This window comes from Mugil cephalus, chromosome 12, assembly GCF_022458985.1.
Source record: "Mugil cephalus isolate CIBA_MC_2020 chromosome 12, CIBA_Mcephalus_1.1, whole genome shotgun sequence".
NCBI lineage: Eukaryota > Metazoa > Chordata > Actinopteri > Mugiliformes > Mugilidae > Mugil > Mugil cephalus.
The window spans coordinates 14,211,697-14,236,329 of record NC_061781.1 but is presented as its reverse complement, the minus strand read 5'-3'; the positions used below and the strand labels follow the sequence as shown (position 1 = coordinate 14,236,329).

Here is a 24,633-nt window from a genome sequence, read left to right as displayed (position 1 = left end):
TCCTGAAGGGCTGTCAGACAAGTTGGTCGATGTTGTTGTTTTGGCGCAGTTACGGCTGACAGTAACTATTTGAGTCCAACAATAACAATAACACAGTTACCGTCACAGTTCCATATTTTCCTGGTCTCCCTGGTATTTACTGCTACATTTCACCATGTTTTTTCCACTCAGGGGGGCGTGGCCCCAGACAGCAGTGACGTCAATGCATACCCTCTATAATGATATAAAAATACCATAAAAATATACTGTATTTATGACAGAATGAGGCTCATCTTAACAACGGATGATGAGTTAACAGAGAACCTGTATCGGTCTCTTAGATGATTTATTAAATTTCTTATGTTATCTGACATTTCTTACTTTTTACCTACTGGTACTAAAACATTAGTTACCAGTTTGTGCAAGACTTGTTAAGTGAGATTTCTGCTTTTGCGTTGGATCTAAGCTGTGCTTACACCATAGCCTATAAAAGGGAGCTACACTGATTCAAACATTTATATTAGTGCACTGGTGCGTAGACATTTTTCTGTAATTTAGCCAAAGCTCTAGTCAGTAACCAGTCAGCTGTGTTGAGTTTCTCTGTGTACTTCAAACAATGGCGTCTGGAACGGAATGACTCATGTTGGAGTTAATGAATGTCAAGCAAAAGTTACTTTTTACTGAAATCACTGAAACACAAAAAAAGAGAGAAGACGCCTTAGTACACGATGTGTGAATAGACAGTGTTCTCAGATAACAGCTGATGGTTTTCAGCCCAAACGATGTACAACAACTACCTAAACAGATATTTTGTTTAGCTCTTTAACCACCTAGATTATTATATTAGCGTAGCTTAGCTCATAAAAAAACAAATTTGTCCTTCTTTCAATTGACATAATGCATTCCCTTGCCCGTTACTCTAACTATAACCATCTCAACTAAGTGCCCAACCCTTACCTATGTATGACCTCAACTAATCTCATCTTCTACGACCGCTTATCCTCACCGGGGTCGCAGGGGTCGCTGGAGACTATCCCAGCTGTCATCAGACGAGAGGCAGGACACACCCTGGACAGATCACCAGTCTATCGCAGGACTAACACAGAGACAAACAACCATTCGCTCTCACACTCACACCTAGAGTCAATTTAGAATCACAGTTAACGTAAAAAGCATGTCTCTGGAGGTGGCAATACCTGGAGAAAACCCACACAGACACAAAGAGAACATGCAAACCCAGATCTTCTCACTGGGAGGCATCAGTGCTTACCACCGAGCCGCTGTGCAGCCTCCTATATGTAACCTTTACCCTAAAAACAAGTCTTAACAAGTTGTTGGGCCCAGCAAGAAGACAAAATGGCCCCACAGTTTTAGTACCCCATGAAAAAATTGCTTTATAAAACCACACACACATATATAGAGGAAAACGTATATGCAGTTTAGTTTTGTTTCAAATTGTCCTCATAGAAAGTAATTCTGAAAACCACCAAAATTATCCCAAACCAGCCCAAATGATGTTAGCCCAACCCAACTCTATTTTCCCCTAACCTGCCCAACTGGGCATGAAACCACCCGATCTGACAACACTGTGCCAGACTCAATGCAGGAGCATAAACCTGACTTTACTGTGATTAGTTTGAAATGCCGTACATTTTCTTGTTCGTGTCTCTCAGCGGACAGCAGACTAGAAGAAGATTCACCTTCCCACCGCTTCCTACACACCGTCTACACAAGAGATGTAGCTTCTCTTTTGAACACTGCAGTGATTTCACAATAATACCGTGTTATTATGAAATAAACGTACACTGTCCAGTGCTGCTCGTCAGCACAATGGGGATATGGGTTAAAAATCTTTATAACAAACTAGCGGAATTATAGAAATTGTTCCTGTTTTAATGTGAAAGCATCTTGGTTGTTCCAGATTTATTAACGTTAAACTATGCTGATGTCATGGTCATTCTGAGCTTCTGTACTAATCTCTACACACTCAGAGTAAAGGAGTAAAGGAACACAATAGTTCAGTATTTTGGGAATTTACTGAATGTAAGCACGGAAGTTAATTAAACTTAAAACGTCTATAATTTTCAGATGACTTTAGACCTTTTGAACACAAGTTATTATCAGTCGTTAAACAAGCGTTTTAAAGAAGAAAACTAACATTAGTAGACTTACAAACATACACTGTTTCTGGACCGTTCATAACAGAAACTCTCTGAGTGTTTTTAATGAAAGTTAAATGAAGTCATGGTTGTTTCTGCTCATAACCATTATAACAATTCTGTAACATAGATGAGGATTACTGCTGAATTCAGTCTGTCCCCTGAGCAGCGTATCACTCAACAGGGTCATTAAAATTAACAGGTTTTACTGAGAACACGTAAAAAGGAAGAAAATCTGTCTGTAACAACTGTGACTTATCTGTTGATTCCACTTAATATGTGACGTCTATTGACGTTTAATTTCTCATATTTTTGCCAGTCGGACATTTTCAAAACTCACAAGACAACTTCATATGTTTTAAACACCCTAAATTCAGTTAAGTTAAGGCAGGAGATGAACTTAAGAAAGAAAATTCATCTTAACTTAAACTACTCAACACTTCAACTGATTAAATAAATAAGATAAAAAATAAGTTTGGACAAAGTTGGGCTAACTGTTCTCAGTCTTTATGCTAGATTAAGCTAGCTCGCTGTTGGTCATAGTTATATTTAACATGGGAGGGGTATTGATCTTCTCCTTTTGGTAGGAAAGACATGATTTCATGTTGTTGCGTAGAGGATAGCACAGGCTATTATAATACATGAATAAATTTAGCTTTTCCATTTGAGGTTCAGAAAAACATTATTCCTCGTGAAGGTTTATCTCAAAGGGGTCAAGGACAGAGTATAAACCAGGTTTGATCCTGAGTGCTCAGGGGATACAATGTGTCCATAGGGAGGGGCTGGTTCAAGTAGATGAACCGCATTGTGTGTTACTGGGTTTACACAGAGTGGCTGTGTAAATACTTATCTGCATCTAAACATATTTATGTATTCAATAAAGACAGCGACAAAGAGAAATCAGCTACAAAGAAAATGACATGTTTTAATTACATTTTAATCACTGTGTACTGATGTTTTAAACATGGAGCTCAGCGTGAGGCCGACGCCGTCCGACCCTTTACACATAAATCTCCATTCAGGGGTCGCCGTTTTAATCAGGGACCGGCATGAAATTTCCTTTTTATCGCCACACTTTTATATTCTAGATATAAAAAGTCCAAGTTAGAATCCAATTTGACGATTTTCCACGGTTTAAATACCCAGTGCCTGATTTTTCCTTAAGAGCCAATTAAAACGGACAAAAGTACAATCCTTTACGTTTCTCATAAAAATGTAAATGACTCAAAATGACGGAGAAACTTTAACACATCCGCGCTTGTCCGAGGTAAAGAACAACAAGGGTTTCTTTGTGGCTTCTGATTTTCTGCTGTTTCGTTGTAGCATGAGGTCATCCTGGTGGCATAATAATGTGATCTTTACTGCGTTCGACTGAGTGGGTCTGATGTGTTGTTCGGACCGCTGGGTGTAGTTTGGAAAGGGTCTCCTGTGAGACATGAAAATCACTATCACCTTCTCACAGCTAGAGGCACTTAAAGCTCCACCGAGAAGCCGCGGAACAGCTTAGCTCAGTCCCTTATGAGGCGCAGCTATAACTCTGCAGCAGTTACAGAGAAATTACAAAGTGCTTTTATGATTCCAATAGTTTTGTTTAGTTAATTTTCAAAGTTTCACTTCCATCTGAGCCATGTAATTGCTCCATTGTTCACGACGATGATGCACTCACTGTCTTCTGGTTCAGCTGCAGATGTTCCTCCACATTAAACACTAAATAAGGCCTTTGCTGTTTGTGATTTCCCTCAAGAAAAACACAGAGAGGGTGTTTCCCCGATCAGCAGAGTGACAAAAGATGCCTCTGACTTCCAAGCGAGCCACAAATCATCGGCGAAAAATAAACCGATTTTAACGACGTGACGCTTAATGATACATTTAAGGATTGGTTATTCAAAGCAACACTTAGAGAAACACCATCATTTAGATTAAAATGGCTTCATGGTGACAATAGTAAACACATCATGTTTGGAGGGTTCAAAGGCGCAGATGGATTGAAACCAGAGGAAAGATGTTACTCACAGCTTCGGTTCACAGATTCAAAATCTATCAGATGTCCAGACAATTTTTTTTTTTTTTTCCCCATTTCCTCAACTAAAAGTAACATCAGCTGTTGAGACACTGACGTCAGGGATTTTGGACGACTGGATCAAGTGTGATGAAAAAGACTAAACACACCTGACAACAGAAACACATGAATGAATGTTGTATTGAAGAAACAATGCATTTAAAGTATTAGCTTATCCATTTATCAAGCATTTGCATATGTTGCCACAAGCTCGAACACGGGGCTCACTTACTGGATAACTTCTGGAGCTTCAGGTTCATCTCCAGGTCTTCATCAATGGATCTGTGATGTCTGTGACTGAAGTAACTGATGAGTGGAAAAGTAATTTATCAGTACATATGGTTAAGAATACGAGCAAGAAATGTAAATAAATTGTTCCTCTTTAAAAAAAAATACGCCGCTCATGTTTAAATATGACTGATTCCAAATTATATATATGCCATTCATTATGTTTACGCACTAAAAATAAATAGGTTGAATCTGATTAATGCTTGCGTCATCACTTATGTAGTTTAACCCAATATTTTAAATAATATTATCATTGTTATTGACACAAACTAAACATTTTTTAACGCAATATCAAACAAAACAACGTGCAATTTAAATTTAAACCTGCCGATAATGACATTCAAAAATACAAATGATGCTCGATTTATGAAAACGAGTGTAAAATTAACACATTTATACATAATAGTAATGTAATAAATGAGAATTTTGGGTGATTTCCATAATTAAGATTGTTAACTGTTAACATGTTTATAAATGCTCCGCGAGAGGGGTTGAATAAAGTTTAGCCCTGAAGGGAATGACATGCACAATAAGATGAGATATAACATAGTCTGTGTTTATTCTTATGCTAATGATGCTAATGATGCTTTTCTTTCAGCCACAGTGAAGCCTCACATTTGGACAGGCGTTCGTAAAAGAAGACAGCCTGAAGTTCTTAAATCTCTCATTCTGTTATTTGAAAAAGAAAAAAAAATTAAGCCACAACATATTATGAAGAGTTGAGCATTATGGCGTCCCACAGAGTTAAAGAATAGTCCCTCTATCTTGGACAATGAGGCTAAATCGCAGCCATTGTGAGACGCCCCGTCTGGGTGCATTCAACACATCCATCCATAGGCTTCGTTTTATAATAGGATCAGAAATTTTTGGATAAAGGCTTTACAGTTCAAATGGTCAAATCTCATCCTATACTGTAGGCTTTTTTATTTTCCTTTCATACCTCACTCTGTGATTAATGCGTTTGAATATTCTTTGGAAAACTGTACATAGCTCACGGCTTCTCTCAAGAACATCTCACTGAATAAAATGTTAGAATCTGATCCAAACACAGTGGCTTCAGTTTGTAATTATTGAGCGTAAAAAACCTCTCTGAAGAGTTTCAGTTATTGATGTAAAGCGTTTGGGCATTTATTAATTATTAAACATATTGGGCCGTACAGATGTGAGCAACTTTATTAACACCGGCAGCATGATATCTCATACAGTTGGGACATTATGAAGTGAATACATGTTAATGCACATGGAACATTTACCTGAGGCTTGACCTGGTCCTCTTGTCTCTGGTTGATCCGTCCCGGAGCGATGGCACGTCCAAACCACGCATTGTGAATCACACACCAACAACATTGTTTATATTTGGAGGAATAGCTGCATGTTTAGCTCCACAGATTAAATGATTTGTTGCAGGATAATTAAGTAAACCAATTGGGATTTCAGGAAGGTAAAATGTTAACCATCTAAACCAAAACAAACTCCGGTGGATAAAGGTTTAGCAACAGAAACTGACAGGACAGGACTCTGAGCAGAAAAGGATCTCCCTGAGAACAAATGTAGTCGTATTCGATGGATGGATCCTGACTGTCATGAGTTACATTTCTCAGAATAATATCTGTCTGCTCTGATGAGCCGCTGCACTTTACAAAAGGGGGCGCTGTTGAGGCAGAAAACTAGCCTCTGAGTTCCTCGGATAAGGAGTCCCAGTTTTGCTGACATTTTTATTTATTTTTGTAACCGAATTTACAAAATAAACACTCTGCATCACTTACTGAATCACTCAATTGAATGATCAGATACTGGATGACTGTATCATCGTTAAGATCTTCTAGATACTGAAAAGTCCACTGCTGCTGCTTCTTCTTCTTCTTCTTTTCTGGGCTTGATTAGTTTCGTAGAAAGAAAAAAGCCTCGAGGCCAGAGGGTCGACACTTCAAATCTCCATCCACGGGCGGATGTGGGTGGAGGAATACAGCGCCAGATTATTTACAAACAACTTTGCAACCTGCCCACCAAATACCTTTGAGCAAGGCACTGCTGTGGTTGAGCAGTGGTGTTAATAGTGCACTAAAAAATTTAATTACAAGTTTCCGCAATGAAAAAGGCTGAAAAAAAAAAGCTACAGCCGGCTGTTCTCATACGTCCACTCAGGCTCGGTCCCAAATGTCCGACATCCCGCGTGTCACCTGTTGTAATCCAGCGATTTACAGGTAAAATAGTTTCTCTGTTACTGAGTGTCACCTGCTGACACACTGGCAAGTAAATTACACAAAACGTAGCATGAAACAAAGAAACACTTAACACATTAGGGCTTTCGTGATTGTAATGGCAGAAAAGCAAATCCAAACAAACAATTCCTCCGTTCATTTATCTGGCTTTTTGGGAGAGAACGGTGGATCTGAAAATATAAATCACCTTGTCTCACTAAATATTATATTTATTCACCACATGTGTTCATCTTCGAGGCGCTCAGGTCCGCATGTGGGATGGAACAATCCCAGACTTCTTCGCCTGCTCCAGATCTCACAAAATTTAATAGCTTATATTCCTTATAGTAATATTTGAAATGTTAAATTTTTTTTAAAAACAATCTGCAGCCAAAAAATAGCTTGTTTTTCGTGGTGATGAAACAACAGCAACAATGAAGGACGTTTAAGACTTTTCATTATTAGTATATTCAAAATACTGAGCTTCTGTTTAGATTAAATTTCTCATTTTTGATTTTTACCAAGAACTGAAAAAGTGAAATATACAATAGGTACGTAAATCAGTTGATATTCAATTTTACTCAGCAATATATATATACATATAGTTTAAAATGTATGAAGACATTTCACTGTCAAAACCTCTGACAGCACCAACAGTTCACAAAGCACATACATTAGTTATTCCAAGTGATATCAAATCAATCCCTTCACACGTACAGATCCAGGGCTGCCTCGTCGCTCATAAAACTGAGGGAGATTGAATGAATTGTTCTGACATGAGGAAAACGTTATAACTTTTATTCTCACACAGTATTTGGGTCATATCAACAATAGCAGATCTTTTCAAGAGCATGCTTTTAAAAACACCCCGTATGGAGCAGAGAACAGACACTTTCATTCAACAAAAGCTATTAAATAGGATTTACAGGGGAGTGAAATCTTCCACCGAAGACAATGATCAAAACACAAGTCGAAAAACTTGTCTTCCTCGATATGATACAGACAGTGTATTCAAACTCATGAGCTATAGCTTCGCCGTGGCCCCAGAATTAACTTACGAAACTTTGTATATATACACGAATGTGCTACACAGACCAGCAACATTAGAAACTATTGTCAAGGTGTGAAACTCAACAAACAAAATGAACGTGACATCCTCTAAAAAAATGCAGATCACTGAGTACTTCAACTAATGCAGGACTGACTGTATTGCACTATTTTTTTTTTTTTTTTTTATTGTCTACTGTGTGGGGTGACGCTAACGTGTGTTACAACATACTCCTCATGTCCTCTCTCTTCACATGGTCAAGTGTCTTGTCGTGGCACTTGCTTTTTTTGTTCTGGTGAGTTTTGACGTGCTTCGCCAAGTGGTCACTCCTCATGAACCTCTTGCAGCAGTCCGGGCAAACAAAGCGCTTCTCCCCAGTGTGAGTCCTCAGGTGTCTCTGCAGCTCGTCCGACCTCGTGAAGCTCTTCCCGCAGAACAGCCAGTTGCACACGAACGGCCGCTCCCCGGAGTGCCACCTCAGGTGCGCCTTGAGGTGCGAAGTTTTCCCGTAAACTTTCCCGCACCCGGGTATGTGGCATATGTGCTGCTTCTTCTTCCCGGGCTCGTCGCTGGACGTGGACGACTGGCAGTTCGGACACCTGCACCTCCTGCACCGCCGCGCGGTCGCGAGCGGGGACTTGGTGTGCAGCAGGGCGGCGATCTGCGTCTGGTACTGCGCGAAGTCCGTGTGTCCCAGGACCAAGCCCCTCTGCAGCTGGAAGCGGTGGGGACCGAGCGAGGTAGAGTGGCTCACGTGGTTCCCCTGCTGGAGGCTCCACCACGGAATGTCCTCCCCGGGGTTGGGGGACAACTGTCTCTGCTGCTGGTGCACGAGGCCCGAGTGTCCCGTCACGAAACTTGGCATCGCGGACGGAATGGGAGTCGGGGCCGCGTAGCTGACGGCGGGGACGTAGGTGGGCGGGCAGGTGGACTGCAGGGACTGCATGGAGCAAGGCAGCATCTTCACGGGGGAGAAGTCATAGGGGTACGAGGGGTCCGCCGGAGGGGTGAGGGGCAGTTCGTGGTGGGACGTGAAGGAGCTCTGGATGTGCGCGGAGAGCTGGGGCTTGGAGGATAGTCCGAAAGTGGAGTTGCCGGCCAGGCTGCTCTGGGGGTTCCCCTCGTTAGTCCACGGGTGAAATAAACGCGAAGGGGAGCCCAGAGTGGGGTCGTAAGGGACCTGGAGGAAATCCGCCGGGTTGGATCCGTGGTGATGCCCGATCCGGTTACAAGTGGCAGCCAGGAGAGCCAGCGGAGAGTGCTTACAGTTCTCTGGGGAAGAGTTTGGAGTGCGATCCTGGATAACCGAGACACACAATTTCAGTTTTACTACCAAACACATTCCTGAGGTAAAACGCAAAATATGCCGCCTAAACGTTATTCTGCAGGAGTCAAACGACGCCAGGGTTCGTAAAGCTGGTCATTTACACCTCATTTTCACAGCTAAATTTGATTCTGAATCGTGATGATGTGACATAAAAGTTGGCGTCAGGTTGGAGGGAAGAGTCATAAACAGTAGCTGGGCCACCGGAGCTGCACGACTTTTTTTCTTTTATCTCTGCTGCTTTTAAAATATGGAATAAAGTATTTTAAGTGGCCGAAATGAAAGAAATAAAGACAGAAAGTTGCGCACAAACCTGAAGAAACGCCTGTAGTGTTTCATTCCGCAGTACAGCCACTGCTGCCATGGTTAACAAAAAAAAAAAAAAAAAAAAAAAAAAAAAGCCCGTACTCCTCCTCCGAAAGCAAATAAAACGCAAAAAAGGCACTAATTTAGATAAATATGTTGCATTCGCGGCGAAATATCTTGTCGGGCAGGTCTCCACTCTCCAGCGCCTTCCTCTCTCCGATATATCCTTGGTGTATCTGAAGAGTGAGGGATCACTTCTTAGAATTTGATAAGGACTTTGGTGGGCCGCCAGCCAGTCAGAAATAAGATTTATTACTTTGAAGTTCGCCGCTGCCCAATCATCAAAGAATAGCGGCTCTTTGAGAGGGGAAAGCAAATCCTTTGAATCCACAAAGCTCCTATGGTGTGTTTGTTGGTCTGGATAAAGGAGCTGATTATTAGGGGGGTTGGGAAGGGAGGAGATAAAGGCGGGACAATTAATGAAGTAATCACTATGTGGGAAATGTATATACACAAATAATTGGATTTTCTTGATCAAAGACCCCCACGCCGCCTGGAGACCCCGGTATTGGATGCTGCAGTCATCTGATCCTCTTTTTGTAATTAAGGATTTGTAGCAGAACCCTATGTGACAATGTGACATTGTTATCTCTGGAGATCTCCAAGAGCGCTGCCTGCCTGTTTGATGGGAGGAAAGAGACCACGATTCAAGTGACTCAACACAAAGTTCTCATCTCTGAAGAATCTCTTTTACATTTCTAATTCGAATTAAAATTTTTTTCCCTTTGTTGCGCCTTTGAACCGTACAACACGGCATTAAACACTTAATCACGCCCTCGGTGAAATATTTAAATGCTTATTTCTCCTTCACTCATTTCAATCAGCGGTTTCATCAGAACCTCCCTTCAAATTTTTCCTCCCCTTTGTCTTTCTCGAGTATTAAAACTGACACCGGGACAAACTAATAAGCCTAAATAAGAACTCCCAGCAGGTTGTTCAAATGTTCCTCTGTTTTAATTCAGGTGAGAAGAGCGGCACTTGAAATTATGTCTCAATTAGTGTTGTTGTTTTGTGTTTTTTTTGTCTGAGCAGGACTCAAGAGGCACACACCCCTATTCATGCCTCGAATAATCCATATAAAAACCCAGGTTTATCAAGAAAGCAAACCATAAAGGCTAAACTAACGCATCCTGAAATGCTCTGTCCTTTTATTGTTTCAGAGCGTTTAATGAAGGCAAAACAGTTTTCACAAAGATAACATCCAAAAAACTTTTGTAGCAGAGCCGCAGAAATGGAAGTTGTAGTTCAGCTCTCTGATCTTTATCTGGCTTCCCTGCAGAAACAATCACTGTCCTCTCAACTAGTTTGGAGCGGCAGATTTTGAATTAGATCTGTTCCTTTGAAGGGATTAATGTTCCCAGTCCTCTCCCACGGCTTTACACACAGTCATGAGGGAAAGGGGGAGTCCTGCTGGGCTGCACTGGAGCCATGTTAAACTGCAACACTACAGGCTGCAGGAGCGGTGTAGACACACAACTGACTGACTGACTGACAGACAAAAAAAAAAGAAAAGAAAACCTAATAGAGATTAACCTTGTTTACATCAAGTTATGGCTGATGTTAGTTATGAAAATATGCAACAAAAAAAAAAGAAGAAACAGGAAGTTCGCTGCTTTGAATCCCGGCCACAACATATGAAATCAATCATTTACAAAGGATGTCTCTGCTTATAGCTGATAGTTGAGAAGTTAGAAGAAGTATCTGTACCTCCTTCTAATGAAGCGCAATTTATAAACAGTTTATACGTTATAACTAATGGCTGTCCTAATAGTTAATAAATCATCTACAGGCTTTGTTGTGGCTCATCTGTCCCCCAGATATCCCCCTCTTCAACGCGACACTTTATGTTTTCAATTAATCAGACTTATTAATAACTTATTCACACCCTGCAAAGTATATGGCTTTGTAGAAACATACAAAAACCTGAGGAATTTACAGAGGAATTGTGATCAAATTTTAAGTGTAAACACCAGATAAGATGTATTTTGACTACTCTTGAAAGCAATACTAGAAAGCATTTTATAGCCCTTTTGGTGCAACATGTGAGTTGCACGTTATTGCTGAACATGTATTCGCATTGAATCTGAGTGTTAAAACAATAAGATAACAACACAAGAACATAATTTTGGGTCGGTAGGTTGTGAAAAATTCCTCAGGCTGCTGTTTGTGCTTTCTGCTTGGTAATAATTTAGCTGCAAATGTAAGTAAAGTAAAGTAAACTTTAATGCATGGATTGGAATGTGTTAATAAAAGGGTTTTTACAAAAGTCCGGTTAGATTAATCTTATTTCAAATATCTATATAGCCTGTAAACCAGTGTCTGAAGCTGGGAACAGGTGAAAGAAATGAGAACTTCTTAAGCAGATATAATGGAGACACCGGGCAACTCACCGGTGAGTTTTTATTTGTTTCGATGCAGCAGGAGGCTGTCAGATAGCTTTTGCTTCGAGGTTTAAACATCAGATAAATGTCAAAGGTTGTCATCTGCTTTTTTTTTTTTTTTTACGTTAAACCAGACAACTGTCAAAGTAAAGGGTACCCAGCCTAAAACAAAATCCTCAACAGCAGCCGTGGTTTAAAAAGAGAAGATATTAATTCTGATTTGGATTCTAACATAAATCTGCTTTACATGTGAGCTGTCGTGCTCCGCAAGCCAAATTTTAGCCGTACGTAACAACTGCTTGAATTTTGCGAGCCATCGGCATGAACAATTTATCAGTATCTTCCTTTGAGATGCTCCGTCTGGCCCTAAATGCGCGTTCTTACATTTTAATGCATCTCAATAGGACTCCAGCTGAGGGATGGTTTTGCCCGAGCAGGACTTTGATATAGTTTGTAAGAAATTCATGACTGTGTGCCTGACACAATGTCCAGTCCCCGAGGTAATTTACTTGCTCCGTCACATGGCCATGCCTCAAGTTTTACAGGGTCAAGTCAGAAGTGGTTCCGCCAAAAGAAAATGTTTCCTCTGGCATTTGAAGAGAAAATTAACTTGGAGGAACCCCAGCTGCAATAGATTTCTGCCCACTACACTCAAAGGTTTGAACATGGAACCAGCCGGCACCGTCCATGTATTTCGTACAGTCAATTAAAGCATAAAGTGGATTTGTATGAAGCTGCATTTAGGGACCCACGAGGTGAGGTGAGGGAAGAGTCCTGTGATTGTGACAGAAAGGTGTTACAGGGGCAGTGTTTCTATAATCTACCTCAATACAAATCAAGAGAAGGATGACTATGATCAGAATGTGAGTTTAAAAGTAAATTAAACCTTTTTTTTAAAAAATGTTCAACGCATACTGTCAGTCTTGTCAAGAAAACCTGACACAAAAATGACAGCTGGTGTTGAAACTATTAAATCAGACTTAGCTATAACCCTGATATGTGCATGAGATAAATATATATTAAAGAATGACCGTATAAGGACCCCCATAATCATTCATATGTAGAATAAAATAAGGTCCATATCATGAGTCACCGGTAATCACACTAACACACACTGATAACGTAGTTTAAACACATTTATTTGACTGATATAAAACAGCAGTTCACTACAATTAAATATAAATTTACAATAGATGTCAAGTTGGTCCAGTTCAAAGGTGAAGAAGGCAATCTGCAGGAAAAAAAAAAAAAAAAAGAAAACTGACATTAAGCAGCTCACTTCAAATCACTTCCACTATACATGTTTGCATTCACATCATACACCGTATCGACCCAGAACTGATATAAGAAGGCGTAGCCGGACACTTTCTGAGCGAAACCGGCAGCGAGAACTGTGTATTTGACGGAGTCGCGGGGCGACGCCACTACCCGAATCCTCTTTTTTAACTTTTTATATTCTCTGGACAGTTGGAGAGAAAACAGGTTCCACATCTGTCTCATACAAGAGATATCAGAGATGTCGGGGGGGTGGCTGGGGTGAGGGGTTGCCTGTGTGAGAGTGTGTGGGAGAGACAGAGAGGAGAGAGGAGAGGGGTGTGGAGTGGGGTGGGGGGGTTAGAGAGGGAGAGATGCTCGAGGCTACCGGGTACTTGAGCCGCTATAATGGTGTCTCGTATGAGAAAACATCTGTGAATTTCCTCAGTGATCTACAACAAAGTATAACTCAGAGCAGTCACTCAGCAGACCTTTGAAGTTGCAGTCTGACAGAAAGCTGCCATTGTTCGCAGCCCCCAACACACAGAAACTCCAACTTTGGTCTCACTAATTTTCCCTGCAACGCGATACAACTCAGTTTTTTTTTTTCTCTCTCCCTCTCTGTTCTGAGCCTATGAAGCTGGGGACCGCTGCATATTCAAGAGCAAACAGCAAAGCCTTGGCAATGTGCAGGGTTGGCCCGGGGTCACGTAAGGCGGGACAGGTCATTTTACCTTCTCTCAGCCCACCCTGGATGCGCTAATCCAGCCTTAAAGAGGAAAACTCTCCCCCTCCACGATGATGTACAGGGCTACAGGGATACTATGGGTTTATATTTGTTTACTATATGATAGTGTGCAGTGTTGCTCCAGAGTGTCTTAGTAAAAGAGCTGCTACATGCTTTATGGAACTTTGTGCATGTGTAATTGTGTAGTAAGTTACACTGATACAATATTTATGTTTTATCTGGGACCACACATTTGTAGCTCAGTGACTGCCTTCAATCCTGTATCCTGCAGCTGTCCTGCCTCTTTACAATCTATATTGTGTTATTACTGATAAAGCTACAGATCACATATTTGCACTATTACTCACACACTATAGAGTACTTTGTTTGCATTACAGTTACCACGACAAATCACTCCTGTACTGCTGAATTTGTTAATATGGTTTCATGCAGTACTCTGTATGTTGTACTGTGCTGTACACACTGCAAAAATAACTGAACAAGTATTTCTAATCACTGCCCACTGTTATACATAGATAGTCTACCGATGGATAGTTTAACACTGTGCTGAGACAATGCAACAAAATTGCATTCTGTCTCCACTAGCTGTATTGTAGCTGTGTTAATGTCTGTGTCTACGGATATATTTATGTATCTTTATGTAAGTTCAGTTCTTTTTTTCTATTGTCCCACGTACTGTGGCATGAATCATAATTGGCGAAACAAACTGTTGAAGAATCACAACTGGATCAACCTGAAGTTGACATGTTAATATACTCTATGTTATGTTATACTCTTCAATGAGTATGTTTTAGGTTTTGAAGAGATTTACAGACAATGTATGGAAGCTAATAAGTTATTTTAGTTAGAAGTTCATTTTGGAGACGCAACACAAACTGCATGAAGAATTGCATTTTCCTTCAGTCAATAAGACAAATACCTTAAAAAAAAAGCCAAAATAATATATGATGTATATTACTTCAGTGTATTCCCTCCAATACTTATCACTGGAAAAGTTGTTACTGTATTGTTTCATAATTATTTTGCTGCTTACAGTAAAAAAATAGATATAAATAAAACCTTAGCCTCCTCAGACCCAGCGTCCTCATATGGGGACATTAAGTTTTAGGGTTGCGGCAGCTTATTTTGCTTCATTTAAACTTTTATTCTCTTAACTAGACACTAGATCGTCTAAAAAACACGATAGCGGGCATTTCACTGATAGAAAGCCTCATCAAATTTTACAGTTTAAACTTTATATTTATGCTCATTCATTTTTCTAGTTCAATGTTACAGGCACATTCTATCAATAGTAAGAAGAAGTTAGTCCTCGACGGAGGACATTGGGACGTCATTATTTGTGATTCTGCTTTTGCAATGTTCAGACATATTTTTTTTCCAAAAACTACTCCCTGTTTCAAAGACGATGCTTAGTTTTTATAGGTCTTAGTTTGTACTAATCTCAAATTAAGAGAAACAAAGAGCGTACCAAACAAAAGCTCAAAAAGCTCAGGAGGTTAAGTTTAGTTTTTACAATTGCACAGATAAGAGAAATTAGATGTTATTTTGGACACTATTTAGTTTGACCTCAGTGAAGGTTGGTAAAGGTAAAGGTTGTTTGGTAGAACACCAAGTGACCGTTCCAGTTTCTCCTGGCAGTGGTGAAAAAAAGACAAGCTTCACGTTACGCATCCCAAGCTGAAACAAGGCCGTGGTGATTCTCACACTGTTACCAGTCCAGCGTTTATTCAATGGCAGCTGGTCCCACCATCTGGGAAAGCAATGCTGGGGCAAAAACAAAACAGGTTACACCTTTGGCCATGCCAAGTCTGCTAGTGCCCCCGCTCCGTCTACAAACTGAGAGAGGCTAATCATAATTTCACGCTCTGATTTGTCAAATCCCATTCCAGCACCGGAGGCACCAAGAAAACTTTTAAGTCAATAAATTTCATGGCACACGGGATAACAGCTTTCCCATATTGTCTGTATTGTTCTGTGCTTGAGCCCTTTTCTACTTTGTCCCTTTCTGCGGAGGGAGGAAACTGAATGGATACATGTCTCGTTTGCAAATGAAAAGGAAGCTGTAATTTTGACCAAAACATTTGATCACCTCAAAGATTAGCAGCTGGGAACAAACTCTCTTTGCCCGCTGCCTGCATTTTATATTCATGCAAATGTTAAGAACAAAACAGTGCATAGAGTGTCCTCGACAAACTGCAGGTGAGAGGAAGCTGAAACAAAAGCCAGTGTAACCCTAATGGCATCCCTTGTCATTAACAGACCTTTGATGTATGTACTCAACAGACTCTTTTATCTCATTCTTCCTCTATGCCTCTTACTCTCCGTGTGTCTCCACCCGCCTCGGCCGGCTTCTTTATTAATGCCGTCTTTAGGGAAGCGTTCTTTTGCTCTGAGCCGTCAACGTTTGTGACATCTGGTTTAGCCAGTTACAGCATCACTATGCGTCTAGTTTGTAGCTATTTTAGACGTCGGAAACAAAAAAAAAAAACATTAAAGGCAAAGGGAATTAATTCAGAGAGAAACGATGGAATATGTTGTGATATACTCTAGTGTGGTGAAAATCTAACACAACTGGATATCAAAAGCACGTAAACTGCATTAAAAGAGTATTTGAAAAGGCTGCACGTGAAATGCTGTATTGAAACTCTCCCTTTGAACTCAAAGGATATAGAAACAGGACAATGTTGGCCTAATCGTGTTCTCTCTTTGAAGTGAGACATCACTATTAGGTGAAAAGGTAAGTATGCTTCTTTAGAAAATAAAAGCTTTTCATCATTTGTTAAGGCTGCAGCTCCAGCGATTTTCATAGAGGTGGTTTAAAACTTTGGATAACGGTGTTTGGAGCTGCCTTGGATGTAGCTCTAATGAAAGTGCAGCGCATGAAGCAAACAGCTAAAACGGCAAGAATAACACCAGCGGTAACGTTGGCCACATTAAAGGAGTCCTCTCCCGCACACCAGATGTTGTCAGATTTAATGAGGGAAAACAAGAGGGAGCTGGATTTACCAAAAAACGTATTAAAGAAAACACAGGTGTCAGGCCTCGAACGCTGACTTGACGCCGCTGCCCGCAAGACCACCGCGAGTCCGCGCAAACACACGAGCCTCGGTTCATTAGGTGGGAACATCTCTCGTTTGAGTGATGACAGGATTTCATAACATTTGCCTTTTGCAACACATAATCAGCTATCCGAGCCAATTACGTACACACCTCTGCTCACCTCCTCTCATATGCTAAAGCAGGCAATCAGCCAGGGAGTTAATTTGGCAGAGAAAAACAGGGGAAGAAACACCCACTCTGGCACCATTTGTCACCACAGTCCAACCTTGTTATTCAAACTAGCGAGCCTATTTGAAATTCCTCTCTGTGGTAAAACAGGGCCAAAATAATCAGGGGAGCATGATCACACTTAATTGATTCAGTGTACTTTTAAGATGCACTACAGGGTGCTGGGGTGACCTATTTCAGACTGCTCTTCAGAGGAACCAACTATCCCAGCAAGGGAGTAATGCACAACGAGGATTTTAATTATTGCAGGATCTGTGGCTACGACCGGAGGTGAAATGCTTCTGAACTAACTGTGACACCACGGCACGCACACTGCCAGTGGTCTGTGGCACTTAACGCTTTGGGTTTTTGTAGAATTAAACATGACAATAAACTATAAAGACCATTTTTTAAATTAAGTTTAATTATGGATTTAAAAAAAAAATGCATAGTTGCTGTTTTTAGGTCGATAAATGTCTTTAAATAAGGTTTAATTATTTAGTATGTGACATCTTTCTAACAGTCACGAACTCAAGCATGAGCATATAAGCTTTTACTGCACTTCTAGAAACAAACCCTGTGACGATCTCATGAATACAATGCAGCTGCTGCTTAAAATGCTGCTTACACATAAATGCATCATTAATAATAATAATATAGAAACGACTGGAGCCTTATTCTGCATGAAAATGCTATTGATATTTGTTTTTAGCAAACACAGACGGAGTACCTTTCTTTTTTCAGTTACTATGCAAAGTTTGTTTTGCTTCCAAGAGATGGGAGAAAAGATGTGTCACTATTTAGTCTATCCAGATTAACCACATGACCTCAACAAGCATTGCGGCTGCTCCAGACAACAGACAACACAGCCATGGTTGGGGAAATTACAGGGTTAAAACCACACAACTGTCAAATATTAAAACCAGTGGAGTCAAAACCGTCTCCCATCTCAAATTACACTCAAAATGAGCTTCATTGATATTCAAGACGAGGCATCAGAACTTATAGAAACAAAAGGGAAACCGGTAGTTTGTGATATTTTAGTGATGAGTCAGTTCTCAGTGTCTCAACCTGAGTCTGACCCTCACAGCGCTGAGCTGAAGGATTTGATGAACAGTTTGGGCATCTTTAACCCACCAGGATTTCTGTAAATCTGAATCTAAGTGAAGCCGGTCTCGCTATCAAGGCAGAGCTCTAATGTTTTCCCCGCTGAGTATAAGGAGGATGAGATCCTCAGTCATACCACCCTACTCTTCCTATTAAGATCAAAATCTCCTCTCAGGCCCTCGGGTGTCAACAAAGGGAGATGCAGTAAATGATATGCAAATTGAAAAAAAAAAGCAAAAAAAAAAAAAAAAACCCTCCACAAATCAACTCGCCAGCCCTGCATTTCCGACACTTCACATCTTAAAAGAAAATTCCTGCATTTAGGGTGAAATTCAAAGTGAGGTCTGGGCTCTGGCTCTGTGAAGCTACGTGCGGTGATTCCAGCGCTCAGACAGCACAAAGCCCCTCTAACTACAGGCGAGAGCAACTCGCTGTGGGAGAACTCGTCGAAAGAGTTTTGGGTTTCAAGAGGATTTGTCTCTGGATCCGTCTTAGACAATAGACACGAGGCTGGGAAAATAGGTAGATGTTCTCGCGGTCGGTTAACACTGCGCGCTGCCTGCAAAATGAGCCTCTCGACGTCGCGAAAGCAGAGCAGCGCCGGAAAAAGACGGGTCAGTGAATCCATTAGTAAAACAGCAGCCCGTCGTTTATTAGTGGGTTAAGTCTTTTGGTTGTTTGCTTCTTTATTCTCAGATTACATGATTATAAAATGTAATTTTAAGGTTTATTACTCAGCTGAAGAAAAAAAATTTCAATTGCAGATGTTTGGCTTTTTTAAAAAAAATAAAAAATCACTAAACAAAACAAAATCTTGCCCAAAGGGGATTAAACATTTGTGAGGATATTGCACATCTGAATGGATTCTGCTGTGGTTTAGCTGTTGTTGTTGTCTTTTTTTTTTTTTATGAGACCGCCCCTCCCAGAACACCGCATGTGGTTTGTATTCTTTCTCCTACGTCTGTTGTCATTAATTTATCTGCATATCAGTTTGGAAGCCGAATCATAATTTTCCCACATTGTAGTTTTGCGTAACGGTGACTACTTGATGGGTAAATCTTTCCTGCGAACTCCTTCTGACCACTTTGCATTAGCAGATCAAGGCCTGCGCAGGTCGCTTATTCTGCACCGCTGCTACTTGCTCCACAATACCAAAGTACATCCAACGCCAAGGATGTTCTTTGGAGTGTCTGTCTACGTGTCTGATGCGTCTGTCTCACCGGCTGACATGGTTGAGAGGCTCAGCTCTGACTGACTGACGAGAGGCCCCCGCTAGAAAGGGTGGGAGGGGGGCGCGGTCGCGTACTCTTCCTCGGGGATTGACTCCACAGTTGACAGTAATTTGTAGTACTCATCTTCTCCATCTAGCACTTTGATTTGACTGTGAGGGGAGAGAAGACAAAAAGAAGTGTTGGGCGAGAAGTTACCGAGCTACCGATCCAGTTTTCATGGTGTGGGAACCTTAGACATTTGGAATAAAAATAATATTTGCAGATGAGGGCGTTTTTCTTGAGAACACGGATGTGAACCAGGATGTCATTTATAATACAAATGCAAGTCAGACCTTCAACAATTAAAAAGAGCATGCTGACAAAGGCCTAATATGTAGCCCCCACCTACACCACCACCCACCCAATGACGCAGAGCATCTCCTCATAAAAAGCCCGTTATTTTCGGCTCTCCATTTACATTATAAGAAAACAACTCCATTTCTGGATTCTCCTATTCCACAAAGGGCCTGCTCTGTTTAGAGTTGCTCTAAGTAGGAAAGCAGTTATTTACCCAAGTTTTCTCGGCTTCCTCTTGCTCCCCTGGTAATCCAGAGTTCTCTGAGGAAAGGGCCAAGAGCACACAGTCAAAAGATGAGCAGAGAGTCATTAATTTTTAATTCAAAGTGATTTTGTGTTGAATGCGAGCAGATGCTGATAATATCAGAAGTCACAGCATAATTTTTTTCTGATCAAAGGGCTCAAGTGAGTCTGATGAAGCATGCATCTTGCTCAGCTTTGATAAACCACATCAATTATTCACCGTGAAGGCAGACATCCTGACATGAAAGCAACAGATAAAGAGCATAAGCACATGTTCAAGACAAGAGGCAGAGGAGTGTGGGGGTGGGGCTCCAGGGTCTGGCACAGGTAGGTTTAATTGTATTATCATGTGGAACCAAAGTCAGACAAAGGCCTTTATCGGCACTTTGAACTCACATTTAGCTGGTTGTAGTACAGGCTGTCTTCGGGGCTGTTGAGCAGCTTGGGCTGCTGGCCCCGCCGGCGAGGAGTTCTCTGCTGCAGCTTCATCACTGGACCTGCAACAGAGGAAAAATGAGGGCAGTGATCCAACCAGGCAAAACAACAACAACAAGATACAGACGATGACGACAGCAGCGGTAAACAGATTCTGCCCTCGACTTTTTTAAATCTGCACACTGGCACGAGAGGAAAAGTCACAGAAACACTTTTCAACGCACTTAAGTGAGATTATGTAATTTAATCGATGAGATGACTCAATAACGGCTTAATATTACATAAATCCACACACACACAAACCACATCTAATTATATCTCTCCCCACAGGTGCACAGCAGACTGTTTAAATTTGCCAACTGGAAAAAGGCAGAGGTGAAACTGTGCTCTGTGGAATAATCAGATGAACCAGGCACGGGCGCTCAGATCAGACTTTTACCTCCACGTTAGAAAACAACTGAGAAGTAAAGTGGCGACGACATAAACATGAGCATCTTGACATGCAGAACGCTCATAGAAAAATCACCGTGGTTAATGTTCGAGAAACGCCACCCACTGAGATTAATGCTAAGAAAGATGCTACAATCATTGGCTGACAGTCTGAACACTGTGGAGCGATGGCACTGGAAAAGTGGGTCAACACTAAAAAAAAAAAAGAAAAGAAAAAAAAAAGCAGATAATCTAATTTATTGTGTTTCAGTCTGGCCGCCCTGGTTATTGTAAATATTATCGTGAATGTGTGATTTTAATATAAAGAATAGAGAGAAGGAGCATTTGGGGTCTGAATTAATTTAATAGCTGTGTTAATCAGACGATGAACCTCAGTGCATTTAGTTTGAGAAGAAGGAATGTATTTCCTGTTTAAGGTGTCTCAGTGATGAGTTCCATATTGATGCATCTTCTAATTGCAGAATTAATCAGTGGACTCTTGTTTAATGAGCGCTGTTGAGAGTTCTTTGCCTTTTAGAGAGTGACTCCATCCTGCTGAGGACAGTTTTCTGGATTTAGCCCCAGACAATACTGTTTGTGAGGAGTTAATTATTTGCCAATATACCTAATCAAGGTCAGGTAGCAATTTCTAATGTAGTGCAACTGAAATTAGTCAACAGGACATGTCGGGAAATGCACTAGTTTGAGGAGAGGAGTATTAGATTCTTATAAAGAAAATAGTGTGGGCAAAGCCTGGTCTCAGCTTTGATGTGAACAGGAATGCTGCGTCGACCCGCTAAGTTATGTACTTGCCTGTCACGTTCTGATATTTTCACTCGATGGCCTGTCAGACTGTGTCATTACAGAAGCTCCAGAGATGCGAGCGGCTCAAAAACAGAACAAAATTTTGGCCCACGATCGTTAACGGAAGCGCATAGGTGAAAAGGAAATTGCACTAATTGGAATGCATGTGCGACTGTGTTATAATTATACAGCTTGTATAATTATATGGCACACTTTTTTAACGATCATGGCAGCGCACTGGCAAGAGATCCATGAGATCCGCAAGCTGCTCTGCATCTGAGGAGAAGAGGAGATTCAGCAGCCGATATCAAGCCCTGTGCGAGACACAGTGATTTATTCAAATATTAGCAGCCTTTTGAAAGAGCAGGGGTTTGACCTTGTCTATTCTTCAGGTCATCAACAAACTGAAAGAGTTAAAAAAATAAAAAATAAAATACACCATGCTGTCCATTGTTTATCTTGCAGTGTACTGTACTTAAATGTGTCAATGTGATGATGTATGAGAGAGAGGAGAAAGGAGAGAGGAGGAGTTGCCGCTTGATTTTAACTCACTAATTAGCATGCTAAGCTATTAGCTGCTGGATGTAGCTTCATAACTGTCTTCAGACAGAGGACTGATTTTCTATCATCTTGACAAGCTCTAAAATCTTACTTAACTAGTTCAGTTTACCTAAAACAAAAAATACTGCTAGTTTTCTACAGTATTTCTTCAAATAGACAGCATTGGCTGTTTTTTTTCTTGTAATGTAATGTAATGTAATGGCAGTAAATAGAATTTCATTTGTTAGTGGTTTTAGTGGGCTGCCCCTTTAAAGTGGAGTGGCGGCCATTTGCTGGCTTATAAGAAAAAAGAAAGACCTGACTAAGCCGATCTACACGTCTCTAGATGTAGATTTTAACCCTCCTACTTTCGACTTAAACCAGCGACATGAATGTGTGCGAGCTGTGGAAAATCTGTTACAGTAAAAAGCCATTTGTATGTTCAGGTTTTCAACTGAATTTCCTCTTCCGCCTCTATTCCAGTAGATTAGTGCATCCTTTTTGTACAAGGTTGTTTTCCATGATTGTTCAGTGTCAAAGGATGAATAATCCATTACACCACACAAACAGGAACAATACTGACGACCAACCGAACATAATGAGCTAGAGTGTGATGTGATGACGCGGTTATTCAAACACAAGACAATTTATGAAGGTTTACTACATCGTTCTTCGACCGGGTTTCAAAATTCATAGCTTACAAAAGTGTGTTTTAAAGCTCAGACACCTTTACAAGCGAGCATCTATATTTAATGCCTGATAACGTTTCATCTTCTTTGCCTGCCTTTCTGGTGAGACAGGACATTTCTTCATCATCTCTTGCTACCGCCGCTTCTCTACCTTGACTAAAGCTGCATTTGCTTTTTCCATCTTAACCCTACTTTGTACTCACTTTGAACGGACCTCATCACATCTCAATCCTTTACATCAAAGGGCAGGGTCTCCCTCCACCTCCTCAATCTTTCCCCGGCTATCTCGATGTTATTCAATCCAGCACAGGTTTACTAAAGTCACACTTTGTAAATGCCCAGAAAGTTCCTGTCAGTGCAGAGATATTAGCCAAGTTTTACCGTGAATCTTATCTGTCCATGCCTCAGAGGGGCTGTCTGTCCACTGTGTGAATCCTTGTTACCACTGAGTATATTCGGGGAAATCTCCTGCACTGAAGAAAATAGCTGTGGGTATTTCTTCTTTTTTAGCTGCATCAAAGGCACTTACAGGTTTCAGTCGTATATCGAGTTTGTCAATAATGTCAACAACATGTCGCTGCTTGGCTTTAGAAACACAAAAGTGCAGCTGCGTCTACGTGACGTCTTGTCATAAAGCGAAAACACATCAGCACCAATAAAATGTTTAAACCTTACGCCTCAGTTAAACAATGTCTGTATGTAGGACATTGTTCTGCTAATGATGCTGAAGTGGTTTTGATGAGCAAATGTTTTATTCCCCTGAAATTGCATCAAAGCGTTCAATCACAAATAATGAATCCTCGACGTCCTTGAACAAAAGTTTCAAAAAGAAACCATATTGTGCAATAGCTTGCGCAGTCTGTTTGTGTTTTCGCCAGCGTTTCTGTTGTTTAAATTAAATAGTAACGTCAGATTCACGATATGCAGGAACGACGCGTTGAACATAACAATGTGGAAGGCTGCCTTTCCTTTAGACATGAGAATCAGAACGTTTTCTAGCTTTTATGTTGAAATGGAGTTTGAGGGATTGCACATGCCACAATCTTAATCTCAATTTAAGTCTTTATGGTCTCATCAAGACTAGCAAGCAAAAGTTAAACCAAGCGCCTGCCTGTAATAAGTGTTGCCAGTCAGTTGACTCAGCTGCAGCTAATTATCATTAATTCTCCGAGTTGGCCAAACAGCAAAAAGGAAATGTTGCCTTCTGCCAGATGAATATGCTCTTTACATCTTCGTGTCTGTACACATCACTTGAAAATGGCTGTGTAGAAGAAGAAACACCACTGTTATCATATTTAACGAATGATGGAGCGCCACAAAAGGATGACAACGGTACTCGTTGGTTGGTCAAATCTAAAACTGTGACAATAGAGACACAGGCTGCAGAAAAATTTATGTTCAGGCCCAGATGAACTGTAATCTGTTTATCAATTCCTCATTTTTCAGCAAGCGTCATCGTCACTTATACAATTGTAAATAGTAATTGCTAATTAAGACCACGCGTGAACATTAGACTGAGTATGTATGTGCATGTTAGCTTGCTAACAATAGAAAAGCTTTTGGCAAGCAGGCTATGTTGCTAGTGTGCCTTAGTGAATGGTTCCCAGCACCACTACCGTAACTTTATTTGTAGTAAGTCTATTTATAAACTGATGTTTGTTCTTAGGCCTGTTATCTGTACATCTTTTAAAAAGATCTACTGGCTGATTTAGGATCTACTGATACTATAGTTTTCAAACCCACG

At 40.8% G+C, this 24,633-nt stretch overlaps 2 protein-coding genes across 2 annotated transcripts in view; both read right to left on the bottom strand.

The window, feature by feature from the left end:
- Positions 1-7,463: 7,463 nt before the first annotated feature.
- On the bottom strand, positions 7,464-9,327 carry sp5a (Sp5 transcription factor a). The gene has a single exon (XM_047601452.1). It carries the CDS (start codon positions 9,074-9,076, stop codon positions 7,955-7,957), a length of 1,122 nt encoding a protein of 373 aa, XP_047457408.1. The 5' UTR covers positions 9,077-9,327; the 3' UTR covers positions 7,464-7,954.
- The window catches only part of myo3b (myosin IIIB), a 66,382-nt gene continuing 50,644 nt past the window's right edge, over positions 8,896-24,633 (bottom strand). The window contains exons 35-38 of the mRNA XM_047601451.1: positions 20,389-20,489; positions 19,964-20,010; positions 19,402-19,562; positions 8,896-9,031 (exon numbers count right to left, since the gene is read on the bottom strand). Coding sequence (XP_047457407.1) covers positions 19,454-19,562; positions 19,964-20,010; positions 20,389-20,489 — 257 coding nt within the window. The 3' untranslated portion in view covers positions 8,896-9,031; positions 19,402-19,453. The remainder of the gene's footprint in view (positions 9,032-19,401; positions 19,563-19,963; positions 20,011-20,388; positions 20,490-24,633) is intronic.

What these genes read in the sequence shown, in the direction of transcription:
- sp5a (XM_047601452.1), bottom strand. Translation starts at nt 9,076, where the DNA reads ATGTGTTTGGTAGTAAAACTGAAATTGTGTGTCTCGGTTATCCAGGAT.